The sequence below is a fragment of the Melanostigma gelatinosum genome, assembly GCF_949748355.1.
Source record: "Melanostigma gelatinosum genome assembly, chromosome: 6".
Classification (NCBI taxonomy): Eukaryota; Metazoa; Chordata; class Actinopteri; order Perciformes; family Zoarcidae; genus Melanostigma; species Melanostigma gelatinosum.
Window position 1 is genome coordinate 18,243,881 of NC_136639.1, and position 21,978 is coordinate 18,265,858.

Below are 21,978 nucleotides of genomic sequence, written 5' to 3' on the forward strand. Positions count from 1 at the left end.
TAGTGGTCACAGCATTTTTGCAAAGCTATGGGAAGATCCAGGGCTTTATTTGATATAACATTCCTATCCCTTGGGTTCATTCAATTTTATTTATGCAGAAGTTAAAAAAAGAAAGAAATGCCATTCTACTTGCATTCCTTTGCTGGATAAAAGATGTGTTTCACCTATAAATCAGAGAGCTTTTGATGGAAGAATTGGTATAGGTTCTGGGGACATTTTGGATGTATTCAGAACTTGCATAGAATTTATCTTGCAGTATTTAAAGCATTAGTCGTTGAGGCCGAGAGGAACATTGAGCTCCAGTAGGATCTGAAAGCAGTTTGAAGCTAAAGGACTTCAATAGATCTGCTTCAATCTCTGGGCGCAAGAGAGCATGCCTTATTTGTTAGACAGTTTAAATTCACACTGTCACTGTCCATTTAAAGCAATCCACCACCAACGATGTTATAACCTCCAGATAGACTCTGCTTAGTAAACGTCATCATCCGACACATTAACAACGGGGACTTCACGGACTGAAATGCAGTGTCTGTGTTCAGTATACTGTACGATTGTGAGAGTGAGGTAGCCATTAGCGTTTTAGCAAAACTGCACCACTGATGCTTTCTGACAGAAACGTCTGCTGTGATTTGCACCCCCCCCCCCCACACACACACACATACACACACACGCTTGTGACTGGACTTATTCCACACTAACGTAGAAAGTCATTCACAAAAAATGACATTGATAGTCACTGCGAGGGAGGCCAAATGTGTGTGTGTGTGTGTTTTCATTGACGTGTGGCTGTGCCTCCTGGATTCACACAAACACACATTTGAACACTACGAATGTCCCAGCTACTTCCTGGTTATATGGTGTATGTGTCCTGCCTGAAGTAAACACTTTGCAGTTGCAGGCTGTGATCGGCGACATGAAAGCAACCTCGGAGCTGGCAGCTGGATGCGAGTCTTGCTAAAGGACACTTAACGCAAGACAAACAGTGCAGAATGCTGGTGGATTTGGAGCTTGCAGCTTGAATCTAAATCCCAAGGACAATCTCCCTACACCACCCTGGTGCACATCACAGTGAAATGTTACTTGAGGTTTATTGTGATATAAATATAGTAAAATATATGATAAAACCTCTCACTAAAAGTGGTCTCTGACTTTACTTTGAATGTATCTTCTAAAGTGGAAGATGAAACTCAGATAGGTAATGTATAGGCTGACGATAAGCCAATTTTAAGTGGAGAACTTAAAGTGCGGATTGAGAATGTGACAGGAACTTGACCAGGCTCCAGACACATATCCAGTTACTGTCTGACTCTGCGCGTGCATGTGTGTGCGTGTGTGTGTGTGTGTGTGTGTGTGTGTTAGAGATAGACACGTGGAGTTCCTGTCACCACACACTGATGTGTTTATTTCACTGCAGCTGTGGTAATCACTCACATGCTGAGACAGACGCAGGCAGGAATACACAAAAATATTCACATAGACACTTACAGTCTCTCACACACACACACACACACACACACACACACACACACACACACACACACACACACAAATACATAACCCCACCTGCTATGTGCAGTCTACTGGCTTTGCCTGGCCTGTGGGGTCACTCCTACTCGTTGGGTTCCAAGATAAAAAATGTATCGTTGCTGTCAGGCTGCTGCCTACTTTTGCTGCTTCAGTGTCCTAATGAACCTCACAATAGTTGTGGGAAAAATATACAAGTTGCCTCTCACTCAGATCTAAATGTTTCAGTGCTGCTGGGTCTCAGTGGAGATTTCTAAGACGTAAGTTCGAATTGACCTTGGACCAGAAAAAAGTTATATATGAATATAAAAAAAAGTATAAAATCAAATCAAACTTTTCATCGAAAGTGAACATTGTGCTGCACTTGTTGCAAGTTCTCTGAATTCACCCTCTGTGTCCATAAAGCCTTTCCAGTTGAACTGCCGAACCCTCCCTGCTGAATCCAATAGCTTTCCATCAGCTTTTGAAGGCTTTCAATCGCAGTCTAAAGAGATTTAGATGTTTCTCAAGGATTTCACAATGCCTCAAATTGTGTCTCTCAGGAGCTTTAGATTGAAAGAGAGAGGGGAGGAAAACACAGAGGAGACTGACTGATGACAAGAGCAGTACTGTCAGAGGAAAGTGAAAAGGAAATAATGGTGCATTGGTTGGTGTCCAGTCATTTTCTTTGCAATCTTGGATTGGTTTGACCCCGACCTCTCACGGCTAACAGTTGTGCGGTAGTTAAAATGATCACTGGCGAATCTGTCCCTTAGTGTACCTCTTGTCATGCTTTAATGTGTGTGTGTGCGTGTGTTTAAGGAGTCAATGCTTTGGTGTGGCATGCTGGGCATTACGATCTGCGTATCACGTATCAGGGCACCAACCCCATCACATTGCCAACTTTACAGCAGTCGTCAACTGGTCGACAAGGCAACAACACCCGCTAATATTAGAACATTTTTAGAGGTCACAGGACCCCCGAGCTGTCAATCAAAGACAAAAAAGATGGTTGTCTGTGTGAGTAAGTGTGTGTGTGGAGGAGCGAGTTAGAGAAAAAGGAAATGAGAATGGCAAAGAGAATGGACATGATAAGAGCAAAGAGAAGTAGAAAGTCAGAAGAGATAAAAAAATAAAAGCTGAGCTACAACCTGAGGCCATCAGCAGGTTTTAAACCTAAATCCTTCTAATCAGCTTGGACATATATGTACTGCAGGGGGAGACAGACCAATCAATTTGCCCTGAGATCCTGTTATGACAGGAGAGAGGAACGGGAAAGGTAGCAAATTGAACACACTCGAAAAATAGCTCTCAGTGAGCGTCCGTGCCTTTGTGCTTGTGTGCATGAATGTATTATGTTAAGAAAGCAGATGAGGCAGCAGTAGTAATGAGTCATTGGCTTTGAGATCTGTCTCAGGAGGAAGGAGCGTGAGTTGTGAGTGTAAATGTGGTGTGTGTGTGTCAGAAAGAGAGACAAAATGAGTGAGAAATAGCCTGCAAGTCATTGTGGCTCCGACTGTTTAAAGTAACCTATGTCACGATATGATGAATATATAACACTTGATTAACCTCCGAGATTTCTGGAAGTGAAAGGACACGAAAAGATAACTGCGTTTTTTTCCAAACCTGTCTAATTCTTTTTCTGCCCCACCTTCACCGACTCACTCTCCCTCCACTTTGAACAGCGGCCTGTCTGAGTACCTCCCTCGCCCCCTCTCCTTCACCCCCCCCCATCTCTCTCAGGGGAGCTGTGTACTTAGATGCAATTGAAAACGACTATCAAACCCTGAGGAGTGAAAACCTGATTCAAAGACTCCTTATCCGGCAGCGCAGCCCTTTCCAAGTGCTGTGCTGCTCTTCCCCAGCGACCAACTAAATGAAATTATGTCTTTTTATCCATTCAGGAGGGAACGCAGCCAGATGAAACCAGCAAAGTAAAGAAATATCTGAATTGCGAATGAGGTTCTTCACTGTAGTTAAGGCTCTCAGGGAGTGGAAGTGACACGTGTGGCTTCGCCAAAGTGGATGTTCACTGCACGACACGGTCGATGAGTGAATAAAATGTCAATGTGCTGACAATGTAGTAGCAGCATACACAATATTCTCTTGCATTGACGAGGGTAGTGTTGTGAAGTTGCGAGTATGTATGTGTCAAGTGCTCTTGAGCAAAAGTCACGCATCGTTCATTGCATGGCCAAAATAATGATGTAGTGATTTGGCCCAAACTTTACTTCCACCAAAGTGAACTTCACCAGTTGGGCGGTTTTCCCTTTCCTGCAAGTTTATTCACTTCTGTTCACTCTTCACCAATATGTTCATCCGTGCTAATGAAAAGGTACATGATAGTGTTTCCCGGTCCTTTTGAAGAAAAGCAGGCAATCCACTTCTGTTAATTATCCTCATTATTTCCTGCAAAGCTCAGGTACAGCAAGAGAGACTGCAGAGGTTTAGCCTAAATGCATCACTCTGAGACAGTTGTGCTGAAACTCAAATTGGCTCTCTGGGGACATTTAAGTCGAAGTTTAAACTTTGGATCAGTGTCACCTCGTTGCAGCAGAGCTTTCAAGCAACTGTCACTCAAAACAAGATCCGGGCTTGTTTCCTTGATTTCTCACTGTGACACTTCAACATGGATGTCGTTGTACAATGTGATGCAATGCTTTATATTTCTGAAAACATGTTATCGGAAAAAGTTACATTTATTTCGTTTCATTGTTTTCATTTGTTCCTCCTGTGATTAAGTCATTGTTTGTCTCAGTTACATAGTTATTAACAAATGGGTATTTGCAGTCGCTGTATTTTCGGTTTTGAGATATTAAGTCGTACCAGTTCAGGCACAATTAAAAAGGCTCAGCAAAAAAGTCAAAATACTTTTTCATTCAGCACACCCTTCAACCACTGACTGTGAAAGAGTGCATGCACCCATCAATGTTCTGCTGTCCGTCATTCACAGTTAGATGGTTCAATGACTTGATGATTCTTTTACATTTTTTCCCATCCTCTGTTGTCTTCATGCTACATCTCTCTCTCTCATTCTTTTCTAGAAATCCTGTCTCTTAATCAGACGTCCTGCTTCACATTCACCTCAACTTAAGGTTAACAATAACGCTGCACGTACCTCAGCAGATGGTATGCCCTCCGGAGGTCGACACTGTAACAGCACTTCCTGCTCCAGAGATACTTCCTTTCCCAGAGGTTCCTGTTCGAATGACTTCTTCAGGTCTGGGGAAAGAGACAAAGAGAGACAGGAAACTTAATGAGTGTTGGAGGACAGGTTATTAGGCGAGCCAGAGAGACGATGACAAAAAGGATCATACTGATACTGGATAACATATTGATGTAATTGAAAGTGATATGGTTACGATACAGTGGTGGAAATGTTGCTTAAGTAGCCAGTGAAAAAGCTCACAGATCAGCACACTGATCAAAGCAAAAAGCCCCAATGGAAAGCGGACTTGTGTGGGAGGCCATTTTGCAGAAGCATCCTGTGATTCAGCAGTCAGGGAGCCCATTTAGGAGATGGTGCCGTGTCATTGTAAAGCGGGCTCATTACCTCATTTCCCGCTGCAACAATGACACAGTAATTATGGAGCCGGTGGTTGAAGTCAGCCATGCATATGCTGACTTCTCCCACTCTGCTGTCACTTTAGAAATGTACACAACAAGGAAAAACACTTAGCTGTATATTCTTAGAAGTGATGCTCACAAGGGTGTACACACACACTCACAGATAGACAACGTTTGCATGTTAAGAATGTTAAAACTGTTTTATACACACAGACACACAGAGCTGATCATGCTTCAAGTGCATTAGCTGCTTCACACATTAAACACAGGCTGCTTTTGTTCACCCACCAATCACCACGCACAATATTTTAACCCTGCTGTCGTTCCATATAGACATGCCGGAGTGTGGGGATCTCAAGCAGGACAATAAATGATTCACACTAATGGTCCACATGCTGTGATAAATGACAGCATTACAAAGCAGCGTGGAATGCACTGCCATTTCCTCAACAGGACGTTTCAGAGGGGGCTCAGCTGTTTTCATTTTGGACGGGAAAAATGCTCACAGCAGCAGACTTTAAGACAATGAACAAGACATTTAAAGAAGACTGACAGAAAGAAAGACAAAAGAAAGGAGCACGGAGTGAAGGCGTTGAAGGACGTGAGTGAAAACACAAAAAAAAAAACCTCTTGTGGGTGGATGGATGGATGGACTGTTTTGTTTCACAAATCTTTTTGCCGAATACATTTTTGTCAGAGACCACGCTTGTTAGACACAAAAGAGTGAATTGTATTCATTGCGAGGGTTCAAAAGGGGAAACCAGTCTTCAGCTGCTGATGTTGAGCACTGTTGTCTTGCCTCTGTAACTCTTTCCCGGGGAATTTCTTTCACTACGCTACTTTATAAAATTCGTCTGACGCTGTAATGCCATTCACTCTTGGCATTCACTTTTCTGTTCACCTCCCTAGTCTGCTGCCATACAGCATACAGCATGCTGAACGCATACATCCCCATATCGGCAGCTGGGCTTAACGCGTTACAATAATTAGCCTGCCATACAAAGAGGCTGTAAAACAAATTGTAAGCTGAGAGGGGTGGCAATGTTGCGGGACTTAGCAGGTGACTTTATTTATGATGCTGATCTGATGGTGTGATGGATTTCTAAATGAGACCATATGGAGGGGATGGAGCTTTTTTAATTCAAGCTTCTGGGTGCAACTCAGAGGTTTGTGATCTTATTTCTGATCGGACTCTACACGATCTGGATAAAAAGATCTGCAAAATGTCTTATCCTTTCAAATGTGTGTACATAGCTACAAATATTGATTTGTGCACACACGGACATGGATGTGTCTATTTGACATGCATGCATATGTATGGCAGAGCAACATTTGTAACTGGATGATAGAGTTTCACATGTTGAATTCATGTCAGAATGTAAGGATGATTCATTACATTGGCTACATACTGTGCATGCAGAAACAGGGTGTGTGTATTTCAAAGTGATATCCAGGGGTTTGTTGATATGCCAGCATCAAGTACAAACTTTCACTTTGAAGAGTTTGAGAGTCACTTTGTTGGTTTGTAAAGGACGGCGGCAGCTGTGTCAGACAAATCCTCTCTCTCCTCTGCCCTTTAGTTTTAAAACCATACGGAAAACATCCATAGGAGGACACAGCGTGTGTGTGTGTGCGTGTGTTATCCTTGTGGCCTCTTCCTCTCCTGGTTCCCAGGTGTGCTCTTAATCACCTTATCCATCAGCTGTGGAACACCATTTGTGGACACACACACAGACACTTCTTTAATGCCGAACTGGTCGACTCAGAGTCACTCTCTGGGTATTTTATCAGGACAGTCACCTTACAGTGGCGATCAGATATTGAAGCGGAGTGAAAGAGAAGGAGAGGTAAAATGGGGGGGGGGGCAGCAGGTGGGGGGTTGAACGATGAGAGGCAGAGCGAGAGAGAAGTAAGGAATTAGAAGTCGGCAGCTCACAGCAGGACCGAACTCTTTCTTAATACCAAAACCACCTGTTTGGTCTTTACCTAAATACTTGTCCGCCACAGTCTCTATATCAAACCACTCAATAGAAGCTCGTGTCATTGAGTCCACTTTGTATCATCTGTATTTATCTGCCTCATCTCTCTGAAAACCAACCAGCAATCCATAACAACCTCCCAGCCATCAATCTTCATTACATCTCCTTCATCATGATCCCAATCCTACAAAGACAGGGAGAGAGATACAATCTGCGCAAGCTTACAAAAGTATAAGAAGTTTTGAAGGTTCATATTGAGTTGTATTTAACTGTTTGAATGTTGAATCATGAATCACTCTCTCCCCCATTCACATAGACAGACTCAAATACTGGGGAAGCATAAGATGCATAGATTCAAAGATGCTAACATTGCTAATATCCAGAATTAGTGGGCCTCTGCACTTCTAACTTGTGCAGGCACACACCAGAAATGTAGTCTATGCTAGCAATGTCTTTCTATGTGAGGCAATACAACGAGTTTTGTAAATATGAGGACAAGTGAGGCATACAAACTCGCCTCAAATAAGCAGTTCATTTCTGAATATTGCAAATATTCCTATTCAAGTTATTTGAATTTGTATGTGAGAACAAGGCGTCAGAGGTTATAATGCCGTCTGCTTTCTAGAGATACACCCCTACGATTTCACACATCCTCCAGAGAAATATCCCACCTGAATGACAAGGTTTAATTTCATACATATAATTCTTATCATCGTCAGATTTCGTGTGGAGAGCTCTATTGGTTAAAATAGTTATGTGAGGACACAGAGTATTGCTGAGGCTGAATGATAACTTCATAATACAGTCAATCCTTGTGGGGGATGACAGCCTGAACAGAGCATGATGGTTCATTATGGGAGTAATCACCCAAAGCTTTAGCCCTAAATCCACCACATGGCTACCCACACGACACGCAGAGACATGCGTCCACAGAGTGATACTGAGAGACAAAGAGAGAGCGACAGAGATGGTGAGATACTGTCTCAGTGAGGACAATACACACAGGAGATGGAGACTAACAAGCAGGCACAACACAACCACAAACACAGACTTGCACACGTAAACGCAGCAAAATAACAAGCTACAGGGAATGAGGAAGTGATTGAGGGTTGAGACACACTTCTCTCATGCCAGCCAATTCCAGGAACAATTTCCTGGTCTTAATTAGCACAGGGGATGGTGAAATGAGGAGCTGGTTGTGAGAGTTGATTTCCATAAAGATTGAGAATGAAATTAAAGGAGATTAAAGAAAACCGCTCGAGGGATGAACAGACAACACACTCACACATATCCCCACATAGTGCTAAGCTACAGCAGGCCGTGACAGACGCACTTTTTGCTAGTTCGGTAGCAATAGTGTTATGAGCGTGTGTGTGTGTGTGTTGTAGAGAATGAGGCAATGTGACATTGTGTCCACGGCACCAGGGGACCACAAATTCACCTCAATGGAAGGTGTGTGTTTCTGTGCACGTGTGCAAATATATGTTCCCCGAGGGAAATGTGTGCACAGGGGAGGAAGGACAGCTGTGTCCTATCAATTCACTGACCCCACTTCACTTCCAAACGCTATCCGGCTTCATAAATATAACAAAAGCAGAAATAAATTCAGTGCACAACTTAGAACCGCAACAGGGTTGAAAAGTACAGAGGGCAACCCAGAGAGTTCTTCAGTGTGAACCACCTTATACGCTGTGTACACAATAAAGCAGCGTAAGCATCTATTCAGAAGATGACCTTTCTTGCATAAACTCCTTTTTTTCCTCTCTCTCTCTCAGCCTCCTCGTCTCCCTCCCTCCCCGTTCCTCTCCTTCCTTCTCCCTCTAAAACTTCTTCCACTGCTCAACTAAAACTGTTATTATTTTTGTGGTGAGTTTGTTGCCTCAGGCACCTCTACATAAGCACATTTCAGAGCAATTATCCAAAACGGGTGCCTCTGCCTGCATGCAAGCCCATGCCAAATCGTAACGGTTTTCCCTGGTGGAGCTGCTCAAGCAATAAAGAGCAATGTGAGATTCTTGGTGAGAAAAAAAAGAAAGCAAAGTACTCTCCTTAAGTCACAGGGAGGATCATTTGGACACCCACACCGTGGCATGCAATGGAAAGTATAAGTGATAGAGCACACAAGTAAGGGTAAGGTGATATTAAATAAACATTAGGAAAAAAGAAATGTACCTGAGGTGCAATGTTCCCTCTAAGCTGCGCGCTTGAGCAATCGCGCACTGCTCGCACATTCTCAGCGCACAAGAAAATCTATGCAGCGCATAAAATAAAATTCAACATAAACGTATTAATTAATATCTAATATTAGTCCTAATCTTATCTAATCAATTAAACCAATAATAATAATAATAATAATTTTGTTTTCTGTACTATTTTGCAACGTAACTCAGTGAGTGACAGGTGTCCAGCCAATGATACGATTCGGTTCACTTACGCTACGCAGCCAATCATAGCATTGACACTATTGCCCTGCCCATTCGCGCCGTGCAGGTTAGCTAGCTATCAACAGTGCGGCGGAGTTACGAGACGCAAATGCTAACCCCTTATCATGGCGAAACGAACGGGCAGCGACATAAAGTCAAAGCAAGAAGCAGACGAAGCCATCAACCTGGACAAAGTGTACAACCATTGGAGAAGTGAGAAGGACAGACGTGAAAAATAAGGTAAAATTTAAGTCAGATTTGTGCATATTCTAGTGACATTTATTAAGATTTTTTACTTATGGATATTAACAGTGGTGTATAGTAACGAAGTAGAAATACTTCGTTACTGTACTTAAGTAGTTTTTTTGGGTATCTGTACTTTACTACTTATATTTATGTTTACTTTTACTTTTACGTCACTACATTTTGCAAAGAAAACTGATACTTTTACTCCGATACATTTCCCCTGAAACCTTCGTTACTCGCTACAAAATCAAATCTATCTTTAGAAACAAAATGAATCATGAGAGCAGCGTCGGGGACTGTGGTGGAACACAGACTGCAAGCAAGCAGGTTTGTTGAATCAGTGGTCCTAGCAGCAAGTTAAATCATTGGTCAGTCACGTTAATGCACAATTGCAAACAAGTGCTCTCAAAGCCGCGGTGTTTGATTCCCAGTGATTCCCAGGATGCTACATGCTATAAGCTAGCGGGCGACTACCTGAGTATAATTCCACTCTACGATGACTGATTTCATGATGGAAGCAGAAATGGAAGCACCTGCTACTCCCGCAACAAACGACGGTGGTGACGAAGACCAACACCAGTGGATCGCTAGCGAGTTAGTGAGCTGAGGAAGTGTTGACAGTTGTGCAGCACTAGTTGCCTAACGTTAGCTGTAGCTATATACACGGATTGACAGGAGCCGCGAGAGCGCAGCATTCGGGGAATTCTTCGCAGCTGTGTGCAAGCTGTCTGTGACGCTGAACACACCTCTACCTGCCTCAGCGGCCTGTGAAAGGCTATTTAGCATCGCAGGACTAGTCTTCAGCCCATGATGAGCGAGACTGAATTCTCGCAATTTTGAAAACCAACTTCTTTTGAAGATGAACAGGACATGTTTCAGTTTCAAGTAATGACTGTGTTGTTACTTTAGTATTGATCATGTTTTGATATTTGAGTCATGTTGTGGATGATCAGATGGAGTTATGATGGTAGCAGTCGCCCAATTGCAGATTCAGCTTGAGCAAAACCTTTGTATTCAAATCAGGCCCATAGGAGTTTACAAGGCAGGCGTCCTTTCTCAAACCACTGACCTGATGCATCAAGTGGATATGTTTTGCTGAACATAATATTATGCATTTGTCCTCTATATCCTCTCGTCTAATGAGCAGACTTATAAACGCACTGTTACAACTCCTTCATAGTGTCATATTGCTTTACGGAGAATTATGATGATAAGTTCATAGTAGATGCAAAAGTATACTTATGTACAATATATTATGTTTAACATTGTTGCTCCTGGATGGATCACAGCAACCCAATTATGTTCAACACAGCTCATGTCCTTGGTCATGGTGCCACAGCACTTAAAAGAATAAACTTCATAATTCTCACAATTCTGACCCTTTGCTTTTTTATTAACAGCATTTACTTGTACTTTTACTTTCAATGAACAGGTTATGATGTTCATTTAATGTTCAGGTTATGATGTACATTTAATATCAGAAAATTACTTTTGATACTTAAGTACTTTTGTACTTAAGTACAATACATATCAGATACTTTAAGACTTTTACTCAAGTAGTATTCTAAGAGGTGACTTTTTACTTTTACTTGAGTAGTTTTCCAGTAAGGTATCTTTACTTTTACTCAAGTATAGCTTTTGAGTACTTTATACACCACTGGATATTAATCATTAAATTATGTTACTACTAGATAATTTATGGGGAGTAGAAATGATAATAAAAAACTGAGTAATTACATATTTTACAGACAGAGTTACAGGAATTTACACTGTATCACACAAGCTACAGCACACGTCATTGTGCAAAATGTGAATGTTTTAATGTGAACAAAATGTTATGTCTGAAAGGTGTATATGTATCATTTCTTCCAGAACAGGACCCTCACACAGGCCACAACAGGACCTCACACAGGCCAAAGCAAGACTCTTCCCATGGCCAAGCAGGACTCTCACATAAAACATACTACACATCTCATGAACAACAAGATTTTTGTCTTTTTCCTTTAAAGTTTGTCAAATCACTTATATTAAAAGTAAACTAGTGAAAATTGCTGCTGTAATTTGATTCTTTTAATAAGTCATGTAACTTGCTATGATCCAAGGTTTTGAACAGGTGTGATACTGGTGTGTGGCCACAGCGTGCACATCTGATGTTGCTCACAGTGGTCCTCAGTGTGCTCAGGGAGCTTGTGTGTATGCCCAGACACATGAAAAATTAGAGGGAACATTGCTGAGGTGTAATTAAAACACATTTGTGTTAAAGTTAAGGTAAAACAATGAAGGAGTTCCTGCTGTAGCTTTAAGAATGAGTTGAATATGCTTCCTGCTTGGGAGAGTCATGACATGGTCTACATGTAAACAAACAACTTTACTATGCTGCATAATAACGTTAAGCTTGATTTGCAGCAACTTTGTGATCATCTAAAACGTTTTGAAATATATTTAACGATATGGAATATTTATGCAAAATCATGGATGCTTTTTTCATGACAATATGTGCTGAATTAAAAAGGCATTTGGTATTTGGTTAGAGCTGTAGCAGATTATAGTCGGGTACCTCCTCAATCTTCGGGCACTCATACGTTTGTCTTCAAATTAAATATCAAAAATGAAGTGCTGAAGGTGTTCTGTGACGTTGAGGGACACAGTCATTTTCACTGTGGTTGTATAGGGAGTCATTTTCTCGAAGTGACCTCTTTCCACTTTCCTCATGGAACTCTCCACCCTGTCATTTCAACACTTCCCAAACCTGTGATCAGCCCTAGACATCAGACAAGGTATTTCCATCCACAGTCAAGTTTTGAACAAGTACACAACTCTCGTCGCTGACATGGCACTGGCGATCTGAAGCACAACAAATGAAATGAATGAAACTGTTCACTTGTGATCCTCAGTGAAAATAAATGATTGTTTGGAAATATTGTAATGAAAAAGTAAAGGAAATGCTGTTAGTGTAGACTGTTCTTCTCTTTTGACGATACGTTGGAAGAGTCAATACAATGCCAATGTTACACTGATATGAATAGCAATTTGTGCTCCAGCAAAAGCAGACATTCATGAATTAACTAACATATTTAGTTTCAACTGAAAATATATTTTTTACTTTCAACCACTATAGAGTATCTCAGCTCTGGTGATGCATTTATTGAATCTGCCTTTGTGCTTAATGCTTAACAACTCTATCGTATTTCGTTCCTTTCTGCAAAAATCATTCTTTTTTTTGTTCTGACCCTTGACCTGCAGACTTGCACATTGAACTGTTCGGGAGTCACCTTAGCGACTCTGTTCACCACACTTGGACTTTTGGAAAGTGACTTTAGCTTTGTGCGGTTACATCAACACTCTGGCTTACCACTTTAACACTTAGGAGTCTGCTGAAGCCGTCCTTGACATCTGGGGAAAAGCTCTGTGGCTTGCGTCGATGGCGAGACATCATAACAACACATCCACACACGCACTATGGGTTCTCACTATGAGAATGTTTATTCAGTGTTTGTGAGCATCATGAGATCTATCTCAAAGCCAGAAACCGAGACTCTCTTGATAATGTCATCCAAAGAAAGACGCTGTAGCTTTTCCACCTTTAGCGTTTGCAAAAGTGTCGGGGTGAGTGTGAAGGGAGAAACAGCCTGGATCTTTTGGCAAATCAGTTCTGATTTGAATATGCATTTCTGAAACTGCTAAGCATGCCATTTCATGCAAATAAAAGGAAAAATGTCATTGAGACTGTGGTTGTCGGGGGAATTTGGTTTCTGCGCTGTGGAGCAAGTGTCATACCTGAGAGTTTGGCAAACATACTGCAGTTGTTTCCAGTTGCTGAGGTACAACTGCATGTTCATATGGCTGTAAGCAACATACAGGTTTAACCAAACTCTTCCACACTCCTAAATGAGTGTGGAAGAGTTTGGTTTTAATCAATGCTTAAAATCTAACACAATAAATCCCTGTTGAGTCTTGTTTTCCTGGGTTTAATTCAGCCATGATGAAGGGAAACCTGCATTCATGCAGCTGAGACATTTGCATCATAAACAAAACAGAAGAAATTCACGAACAGACATTTTCCAGTTGACACAAGGAGCCGTCTGGGTTGCTGTCTCCCCTAGTGTCTGGACTCCTGATTGCTATGCACACACATGTCTCAGTGGAGAGGTGGCAGAACAAATTGCCATCATCTGAAATTTGTGTGTCTCTGGGTGTTTGCGTGTACATGCATGTGTGTGTGTGTGTGTGCGACCTTGACATATTGCTAATCCGTTGAAGGAGAAAGACTCGACCTGAGAGCTGCGGTGCCAAAGAGCATGACTGACACTGCACGCCCATTTGTGTGTCTGTTTTGCTTACCCTTATGTACGTATACCTGCAATGCTGTGAATAACTGAGTGTAGGTGTTTGTGTGTGTTCGTCTCACCTACTTTATAAACTTGAATCAGGCTGCCTGTGCACGCTCATAACTTAGCTGAAGTGGCCTGCTCCAAAAGACCAACTAATCACTCAGAGATTTAATATCTCCGGTTGTGTGTTTGACAGGTTTACAGCAACGACACTGATTGTCATTATCCAGCTACAAACTGCATATTTACATAATGCCTTGGAGTGTTAATTCTACAGTTATTAAACCAGCCCGAAGATGCCGGAGAGTGAAAAGATAGAGGCGAAAAAAAGGGCGCACAAGTGAGAGAACGAAACAATGAGCACATGATCAAAGCGGGAAAAAAGAAAGAAGAGACAATAGGAGTGGGGAAATAAGGAAATGAGTGGGAAAAGGAGATGGGAATGCAGGAGAGAAATGCTGAATTGCTATTACATGGTGCGGTAAAAAAAAAAGACACTTTGCTCAGCAAGCTCTAGCTGCCAGGAAGCATTTTAATCACAACAGTAGATCCAAATAGGAGCCGAAAGCGGGATAGGTCAGGAGGTTGGGTCGATTTGAAGGAAAAGGTTATCACAAGAGGGGGCTGAGTGTAATCAGATCTGGTTAAGGGAGAAATCACTGTTATAACACAAAGAGAGAAAGTGAAGGACGAAGGGGCAGACAAAGTCAGAAGGAAAATACACACCACATAAAAAAGAAAGGAATGAGAGGCACCGATGAGAGAAAAAGAGAGCGTAAAGTCAAAGAGAGGCAGTTCTATCATCTTTCTCCTCCCCGACATCTATTGGCCCTTCAAGCCTTCCTAGAGGCATCCTCCATCACCATCCCGCTACCTAAGCTCCCAAAGAGGTCTTACGTGTGTGAAATACTGTATACGCTGTGTGAAGAATGTTGAGAGTTGATTGGAAAAAGGAGGGCAATGATGCAAGATAGGTAACATACTAGTTTGCTGATTTAAGATTCAGTGTCGACCACCAGAACTTTAAAACTGGGCAACCCTTTAACAGTCCAAAGTAGGTAAATAAGATGTCAGTCATTTTAGCAGAACATTTTTGTAGTTAGGGGTAGCAGGTGACTTATATCACTATTCATGTAAATAATGTATGAATACATTAGACTGAGGTGCAGACACACACACACATATACACCCAGCCATACATTCATACATCAGCTATACCTTTTTGGAAAGGTAAGCCAGTGAACAAGGTGGGCTTCACTTCTGAATATGTGTACATGTCTGTGCTGCTGGTGTCTACATTCATGTCTTTACCTCAGAGAAACTCAGAAGGCTGTATACGTACGCTTGCCTGCATCTGTCTCTCAGCGTGTATCGGCCCCAACGTAAGCCAAAAACAGCACATTACAAAGCCTTCATTGCACCCGGAGGAGGGCCCATTCCATTCGCCAATGTTATTAGCGGAGCTCAGAAGGATATTTCTGACTGTGTCACTAACTCTCTGCTGACAGGCAGAAAAACATCCTCACATACCAGAGCAATGCAGAGAGCAGTGAGGCTCTGTTCGAAATCCAAATGGTCGTACAAGTCAAATAATTGAGAAACACGGTGTTGAGGTACTGCCACACAACTGTGATGATGCATTGTATACTGTGTAAGCTCATTTTTCCATGAATGTACAAGTGTACATTTACGATATCTAAATAATCTGCTACAGGGTCAATTTAAATACAATGTAGTGGTCTCCAGAATACATGCCCTGATCTAGTGTATACGCCTACCATAGGTTAGCTACACACTCGGCAATTTGTGATCTATACTTGTAATGTATGAAAAGTGAATTAATCTTCAGAATTATATTTATTATTTCTTTCAGTGTTTTTACGTAGATTGTGAATGTGAATGTGAATGTGAATGTGAATGTGAATTTTTTGTGTGCTTCCTTCAAAATGCAAATACGTCAAAGAAATAAATACGTATGTAAGTCAGAACGTACACAAATAAATGAAGCATCCAAACCCTGCAAAAGTGAAAAAATAAAATAGCCTGAGTAAAAACCAAGGCTCAACATGATGGATTTCCTTCTGCAGCACGAATAAGACCAACCTGGGAAAACAAGATTTCCAGGTTGCGTGTCTGTTAGAACGATACTGCCTGTTAAAGTACTAAATATGCGGATGTGTGCGGTTTGTTGAGTGTCTGCTGAATGGACTCTGTCAAAGGCCCCCAGTTGTCCTTTTGAGTGTTCACTCAAGCAGAGCCACACTGTCAGTGTAAGCCACGGAGGTGGGGTCGATTTTGTTACTGGTATTTCTTTTTCGGCTTGACCCTTCCATAACCCGAGCACTCAAGATGAGTCCCAGTTGTCTTATATGGCTGAATTGACCAGAGTAATGACGCTTGGAAAACTACTGCTGTGGGTTCAATTCTCAGGCCAGTGAAAGGAGCTTTGAAGGGACGATCCATTCTGTTATACGAGGCTTACATTGAAAGAACAAACAAGTGTTCTTTGGTGATTTCTACCAAACATCTCAACTCCCTTGTCTCACACAGTTGCTGCCAAGCCGTCAAGTGACGATCACTCAGAACAAGATTCAACCTTCTTTTTCCCTGGACTGTTGTTTCGGTCCACAATCTAAAAATGATTTCCCGATGTGATCACTGTGTATGCAGTGGTACACGGTACACTGTCTGCGATAGTGATATTGAGTGCACCTGGGTTTAGTCTGGCCTGTGTTCTGTTGGTGACCTATAGTCAGACTCCCAGTTGTCAAGTTAAATTCTTCACCAGACCATAACAGGAAGCGACTGATGGTGAAGTTATAGAGCCTCTGCCTAGAAAAGCTATTTCGAAGGTTCTACCCGACTACAGGTTTTTTCCTTTCTCTTTCTCTTTAAAATGTTTACCTCATGGCAGTAATGTGGCTCTGCACATCGAAAGGATAGAGGTCTAAGTTATATTCCTAGAATTTCCATGAATAATATCTACAATTATCTCTCTATATTGACCTCTGTGCATGCACAATTGTCTGCTTGCGTGTTTTTTTTGACGGCTGTCTTCTCATTTTTGAAAAGAAAAAAAGATGCAGGTATTTTATGGCATGTAAAAATTGAGCATATTAAAACGTATCTGTGAGTATAAGAACAATGACTCACCCACACTCTCCATGTTTACACATGTGTGCTTACAGTACTGTACTCACATGCAATGCGGACGTGTGCTTTGCGGCTTTTGGTGGTTCCAGCGGAGCTCCAGGCCACGCACTGGCACCAGTAATCCTCAGGACCAAACAGCTCCTCGACCTGCTGCCGTGTGATTTCTATACTGGCTTCTCTTACGACCAGACCTGCGGAAGAAACCAAAAGCTTTAGATTAGATTCAAGCTCGAGAAGACTGGCTGAGAAGTGAAATGAGTCACAAGTTCATGTTCTCACCAAGCCACTGATACTCCAGAGAAAGTCAACGTCTATTTAAGCTTATAATATGATGTGGCTTTTATGTTAGCTTAAGAAGCAAAAGCAAAATCGGTGCAGAGTAAATATCGGCCGAGGATATTCATACAATATGGGCTGCTTGTTTACAAAGCTAGATCATTCTACTGAGTAGAGTCACTCTGGATTTAATGAAAACTTTGCAAGATTGTTCCTTTGCACTTCCACCACTTATCCCACTCCGCTCTCCTATTCCCTCTTTTCTCCGGTGTTTGGAAAGCAGCTCCATGTGAAGAATAAGTGTGAGGTTTGAATAGCTGCACTCAAATGATAGGACTGCAAGGGAGCACAGATAAAGGACTGCAGAGGGAAATAGGAAGTGAAGAGCGAGGGATTAACTCGGGATAACAATTTTGGAAACATAGGAAAGGGTCAGGTAGAACACAGGTGCAGGGGGGGGGGGGAAGAGACATTGAGGAAATTGTGGAAATGCACGACAAAGAAAAGGAATAATGGATTTAGGAGGAGGAACCAAGCAGGGTCTGATGAAAATAAAAAAGAGAGGGTTAAGCTCACAAACTATAAAGAAAGAGGAGATGGGAATGAGAGAAACGGTAGACAGGTAGAAGTAATAAAGAATAACAGTGAGAGGGAGAGAGGGGATGACGGAATAAGAGGTGGGAGAGGGCAATGAAATGTGAAACCGAGAGGAAAAGGGGAAACAGATAAAAATGGGTTTAGGTAAAAGCATGTGGGGACTGGGGAGCAGACGGGCAAAATGCTGTGAAAAAAAGATCTTGCCAGTTTATTTCAGGTTCAGCAGTGTTACAAAGACTCAAGCAAGAATCTCTATGGGGCTCCACAAATCTGACTTGGACCTATTACTTATGAAGACTCTCAGTAAGTTCCTGCCACCAGAGAAATTGAGAGACAGTTAAAGTAAGCACGTCAGCCTCAAGGCAAAAAGGACAGAGGGGAAGGCAAAAAGTGAAATCCAGTGAGCGGGACTGTGGCAGACCAATGGCCGTTAATGGCCGGCAAGAGAATTAAAGAGAAGCCCAAGAGGGCAAAGAGTAAGAAAGGCATCCAAAGCCTTTATGGCAGCTAGCTGTGAGATGGGGAGACATGGCTTTTGAGTTGATAAGAAGGCTAGACGAATATGGAAGAGGTGGAAAGTAAAAGAGGGAATTGAAGATATGGCAATTCAAATAGCATTGATGGCACAGAGGGCAAAGAGGAAAGCTAGACAGAGAGTTAAAAGCGTGTGGAAGGTTTTGCTGGCACAACAAGAGATAATAGCCAGTCAGGGGGAGAAAGCTAAAAGGGCAAAGAGCAACGACAGTATAAAAAACGAGAGTGAATATCAGCACTGGAGCAAACTAGCAAACAGGGGAGGTTGTTATGGCTTCGCAGCTTAAAACTAAATGGGCAAGGGACACAGCAAGAGAGGTAGAGGCGAAGAAAATGGCAGATAAAGTGGCAATTATAACCAGCAAGCAACCCAGGACTAAAACTGAGATGAGTAGTAGGCAGTGGCAATGAGCAAAAGTCACAGCGTGTGGACAAAAAGGGTGGGGAAGAGGTGGACACCAGTGGGCATACTACCGCCGAAGTAATGAGGGAAGTGAGGCAATTAAAGTGAATGGCTAAAACGAGCCAGAGAGCAAGTTATGGCAAATGGACTCAAAGAAATGAATAGGAAAGTTGCAGGATGGTACATGAATGGGACCCGGGGACACAGTAAGAGCTAAGGAGCAAGCTAGTGCTGCAGACAAATGAAATGAAAAACATTTAACATTTAAAGCATTTGCATCACTGATCATATGGCATATTAAGATCAAAACATATTAGTAAAATAAATGCAATACTTTGTATTGGAACAAAAATAGACTTGAAAGCAGCAAAGCTAAGAATCTGTACAAAATATAGAATTAATTAACAGTCAAAAACAAATGTGCACTTTTCGTCATCATAAATAACTTGTGAAAAATCAGAAAATCGGAAATTTGATGTTCGTCCTGCTTTGAGGAGGTACTGCAGCATGTGGATTGGTGGCTACACCTCTGACCGAAGTATTCTGACTGAAAACCTGCAGCTGCTTTGCTTTGCATAAGAAGAAGGTGAAGAAAAGATGTGCCAGATAACTTTTACGGTAGCTTTGTGCTGCACTTATAAGCCTTCATTAATATACTCTAAGCTAAGACAAGTTTTACACCTCGCTTGTTTTTTACAATGAGCTCATGATAACGCTGCACCCAACGCAATATTGAACAATGTCGCTGATCACATTCTCTCATTTATAAACTCTATCATGCAAGCAAGTAATGGTATTTACAGTGTATCCTTACACATATGACCAGAAAAGTGTTCAGTTCCTCCCTGTTTATAATTGTAGCATTATACTTTAAAGATGGAGGACTGCAACATACAAGAGTTATTGATGTCAGCAGGTGAACAAGGGGTAGAGCATAGAGTTACAGGGATATGAGAAAACAGACTGAAAGAAGGAAAACAAAACAAGAACAGGACATAGAGTGAATCGCAGAGAGCCGAGTTTGTTTTACAGCGAGGGAAATCAATGACTGTCGTGATGAAATGCGTTCTATTTCTCAGAGAGGCTGAAGTCAAAAAGACACACCGATCTGATACTGCTGGCTTAGTGGCGAAGAACGGAGGAGCTGTCAAATGATTCAAAATGCACTGAGGTAATTATTTAACTGTCAGCTTCACACACCTGACCAGTGGTCAGTAACTATTGTCTCAACATCCTGCTTAGTCTAGAAAAAAAACTGGATAACACGGCTAGAGTTCTTTATACGAGAAGAAACCTGATTTGTTGGCCATGTACAGTATACGTGTAACTGGGTTTCTAAGGGGTTGCGTGCATGTGCTAAGACTTCCATCACGGAAGTATGTTTGTGAAAAGCAGTGCAAAGAGCACATTTGCTGTGTAAGAGTCAATAACCGAAGCAGTCCCAGTGCTCAAACCAAATTTTACTTTACTTTTAAATTGTACTTTTACAGTGTCATCTGTGTGTTTTCATGTCAGCTGGGGATTAAAAGCAAGTGTGACAGAAAAATGTGAGAAAAGTATGCAAAACTTTTCACAAATTGACACCGATCGACATACTCCATGATTCCCTTGTTTTCTTTCAGAGTCATATCAACACAAGAATGTCAAACAAACCAACAAACAAACTAAAAAGTGGGAATAGACTTAAAGAAGATAAAGATAGATGCCACTTGATCTGGAGTTGTGCTGTTGAAACCAATAAAGCCCCAGTTGTTCCCATTGTTTGCTAATACAAACTCACAGAGCGAGTGTTGCTGAGCAGAGATCGAGTGAATTACCTGAGGCTTAAAAAGTCCCAGATCATTCGGTGTCTTATTTTGTGTAGATACAGTGCTTAGAGCATTCATATCATTCTCTGAAGAGAAGACAAGCGTGGAACTGTGGGTCTCTGTAGCATGACAGTGCTTCACATCAACAAAACCACTGCTGTCAGCTGAGGGAGGTGAGGGGAAAGAAGTAGATGAAAAATGGAAGACGAGTATCAAGACGAGTGGATACTGTCACAAACATTTCTATCAATCCAAAAAACTGCACACAACTTCCGAATACTTCTCTTCGTCCTTAAGTGACAATTCTTAGAACAAAGTTTACTTGTCAGCTGGGGAGTAAAAGTACAAGTGTGGACGAATGTGCTTTGTCAGGTCTGGACTTTTTTATCTGACAAATGGGGACTGAGGGAGCGAACATGCACAACAAATACTGATTTGAACAGGTTGCAGAGTAGAGATATGCAAATCATGTTCTCCCTCTGTGGGTTTGCAGAGCAGTTTGTCATACGATACATGTTTACAAGAAATTACCTTTTACTAAATGTGATGCAAGGATTGTTTTTTACTGCAAATATATACCATAGGTAACCCTAAAAAAAAGTTAAAACAGAAAGGTTTGGATATTAACTTTGCATTCCTCAATGTTTTCACCTTTGAATACTGTAAGATAAGTGGTGTTTCATTTTGTTTATTATAACTTCATTCATCTCCAATGATCTATAATTAACCTAATTGATAAACATTCATCCTATCCAATGGGAATCAATGGCTGAAACTGAAAAAAGACCCAGATTATAAAAGAAAACACAAAATGTCCCTTAAACGCAGCGCACAGAGCAAGTTTGGAGAATTTTGTTTTCAAAGGCTAAACTGTGTTTGTTGTCAGAGCACAAATGATTGAAGTGATTTGTGAGCAACAGCTTAAATACAGGAGTCTTTCATGTGGAGAAATGTTGGAGGAGAAAAAAGATGATAAGCAGCTTTTCCATGGACGTGGTAAGAAAAGCAGAAAAATATGTTTTCTAGAAATGGATTTACAAAAAGCAGCAATTAATGGGCTTGTTGAAATCAACTGGATTTGTTCTTAATTAAAAACATTTGAAAACACATCTTTGCATTTTTATACATGCCAATTAATTGCACCATCTGATTGAACAT

At 41.6% G+C, this 21,978-nt stretch overlaps 1 protein-coding gene across 2 annotated transcripts in view; it reads right to left on the reverse strand.

Annotated features, from left to right (window-relative positions):
• Positions 1–21,978, reverse strand: part of unc5ca (unc-5 netrin receptor Ca) — a gene marked incomplete at its 5' end in the record, with an annotated part of 181,060 nt that overhangs the window by 54,519 nt on the left and 104,563 nt on the right. For both annotated transcript variants that reach the window (XM_079271094.1, XM_079271093.1), the window contains 2 exons: positions 4,622–4,725; positions 17,250–17,393. In XM_079271094.1, coding sequence (XP_079127220.1) covers positions 4,622–4,725; positions 17,250–17,393 — 248 coding nt within the window. The remainder of the gene's footprint in view (positions 1–4,621; positions 4,726–17,249; positions 17,394–21,978) is intronic.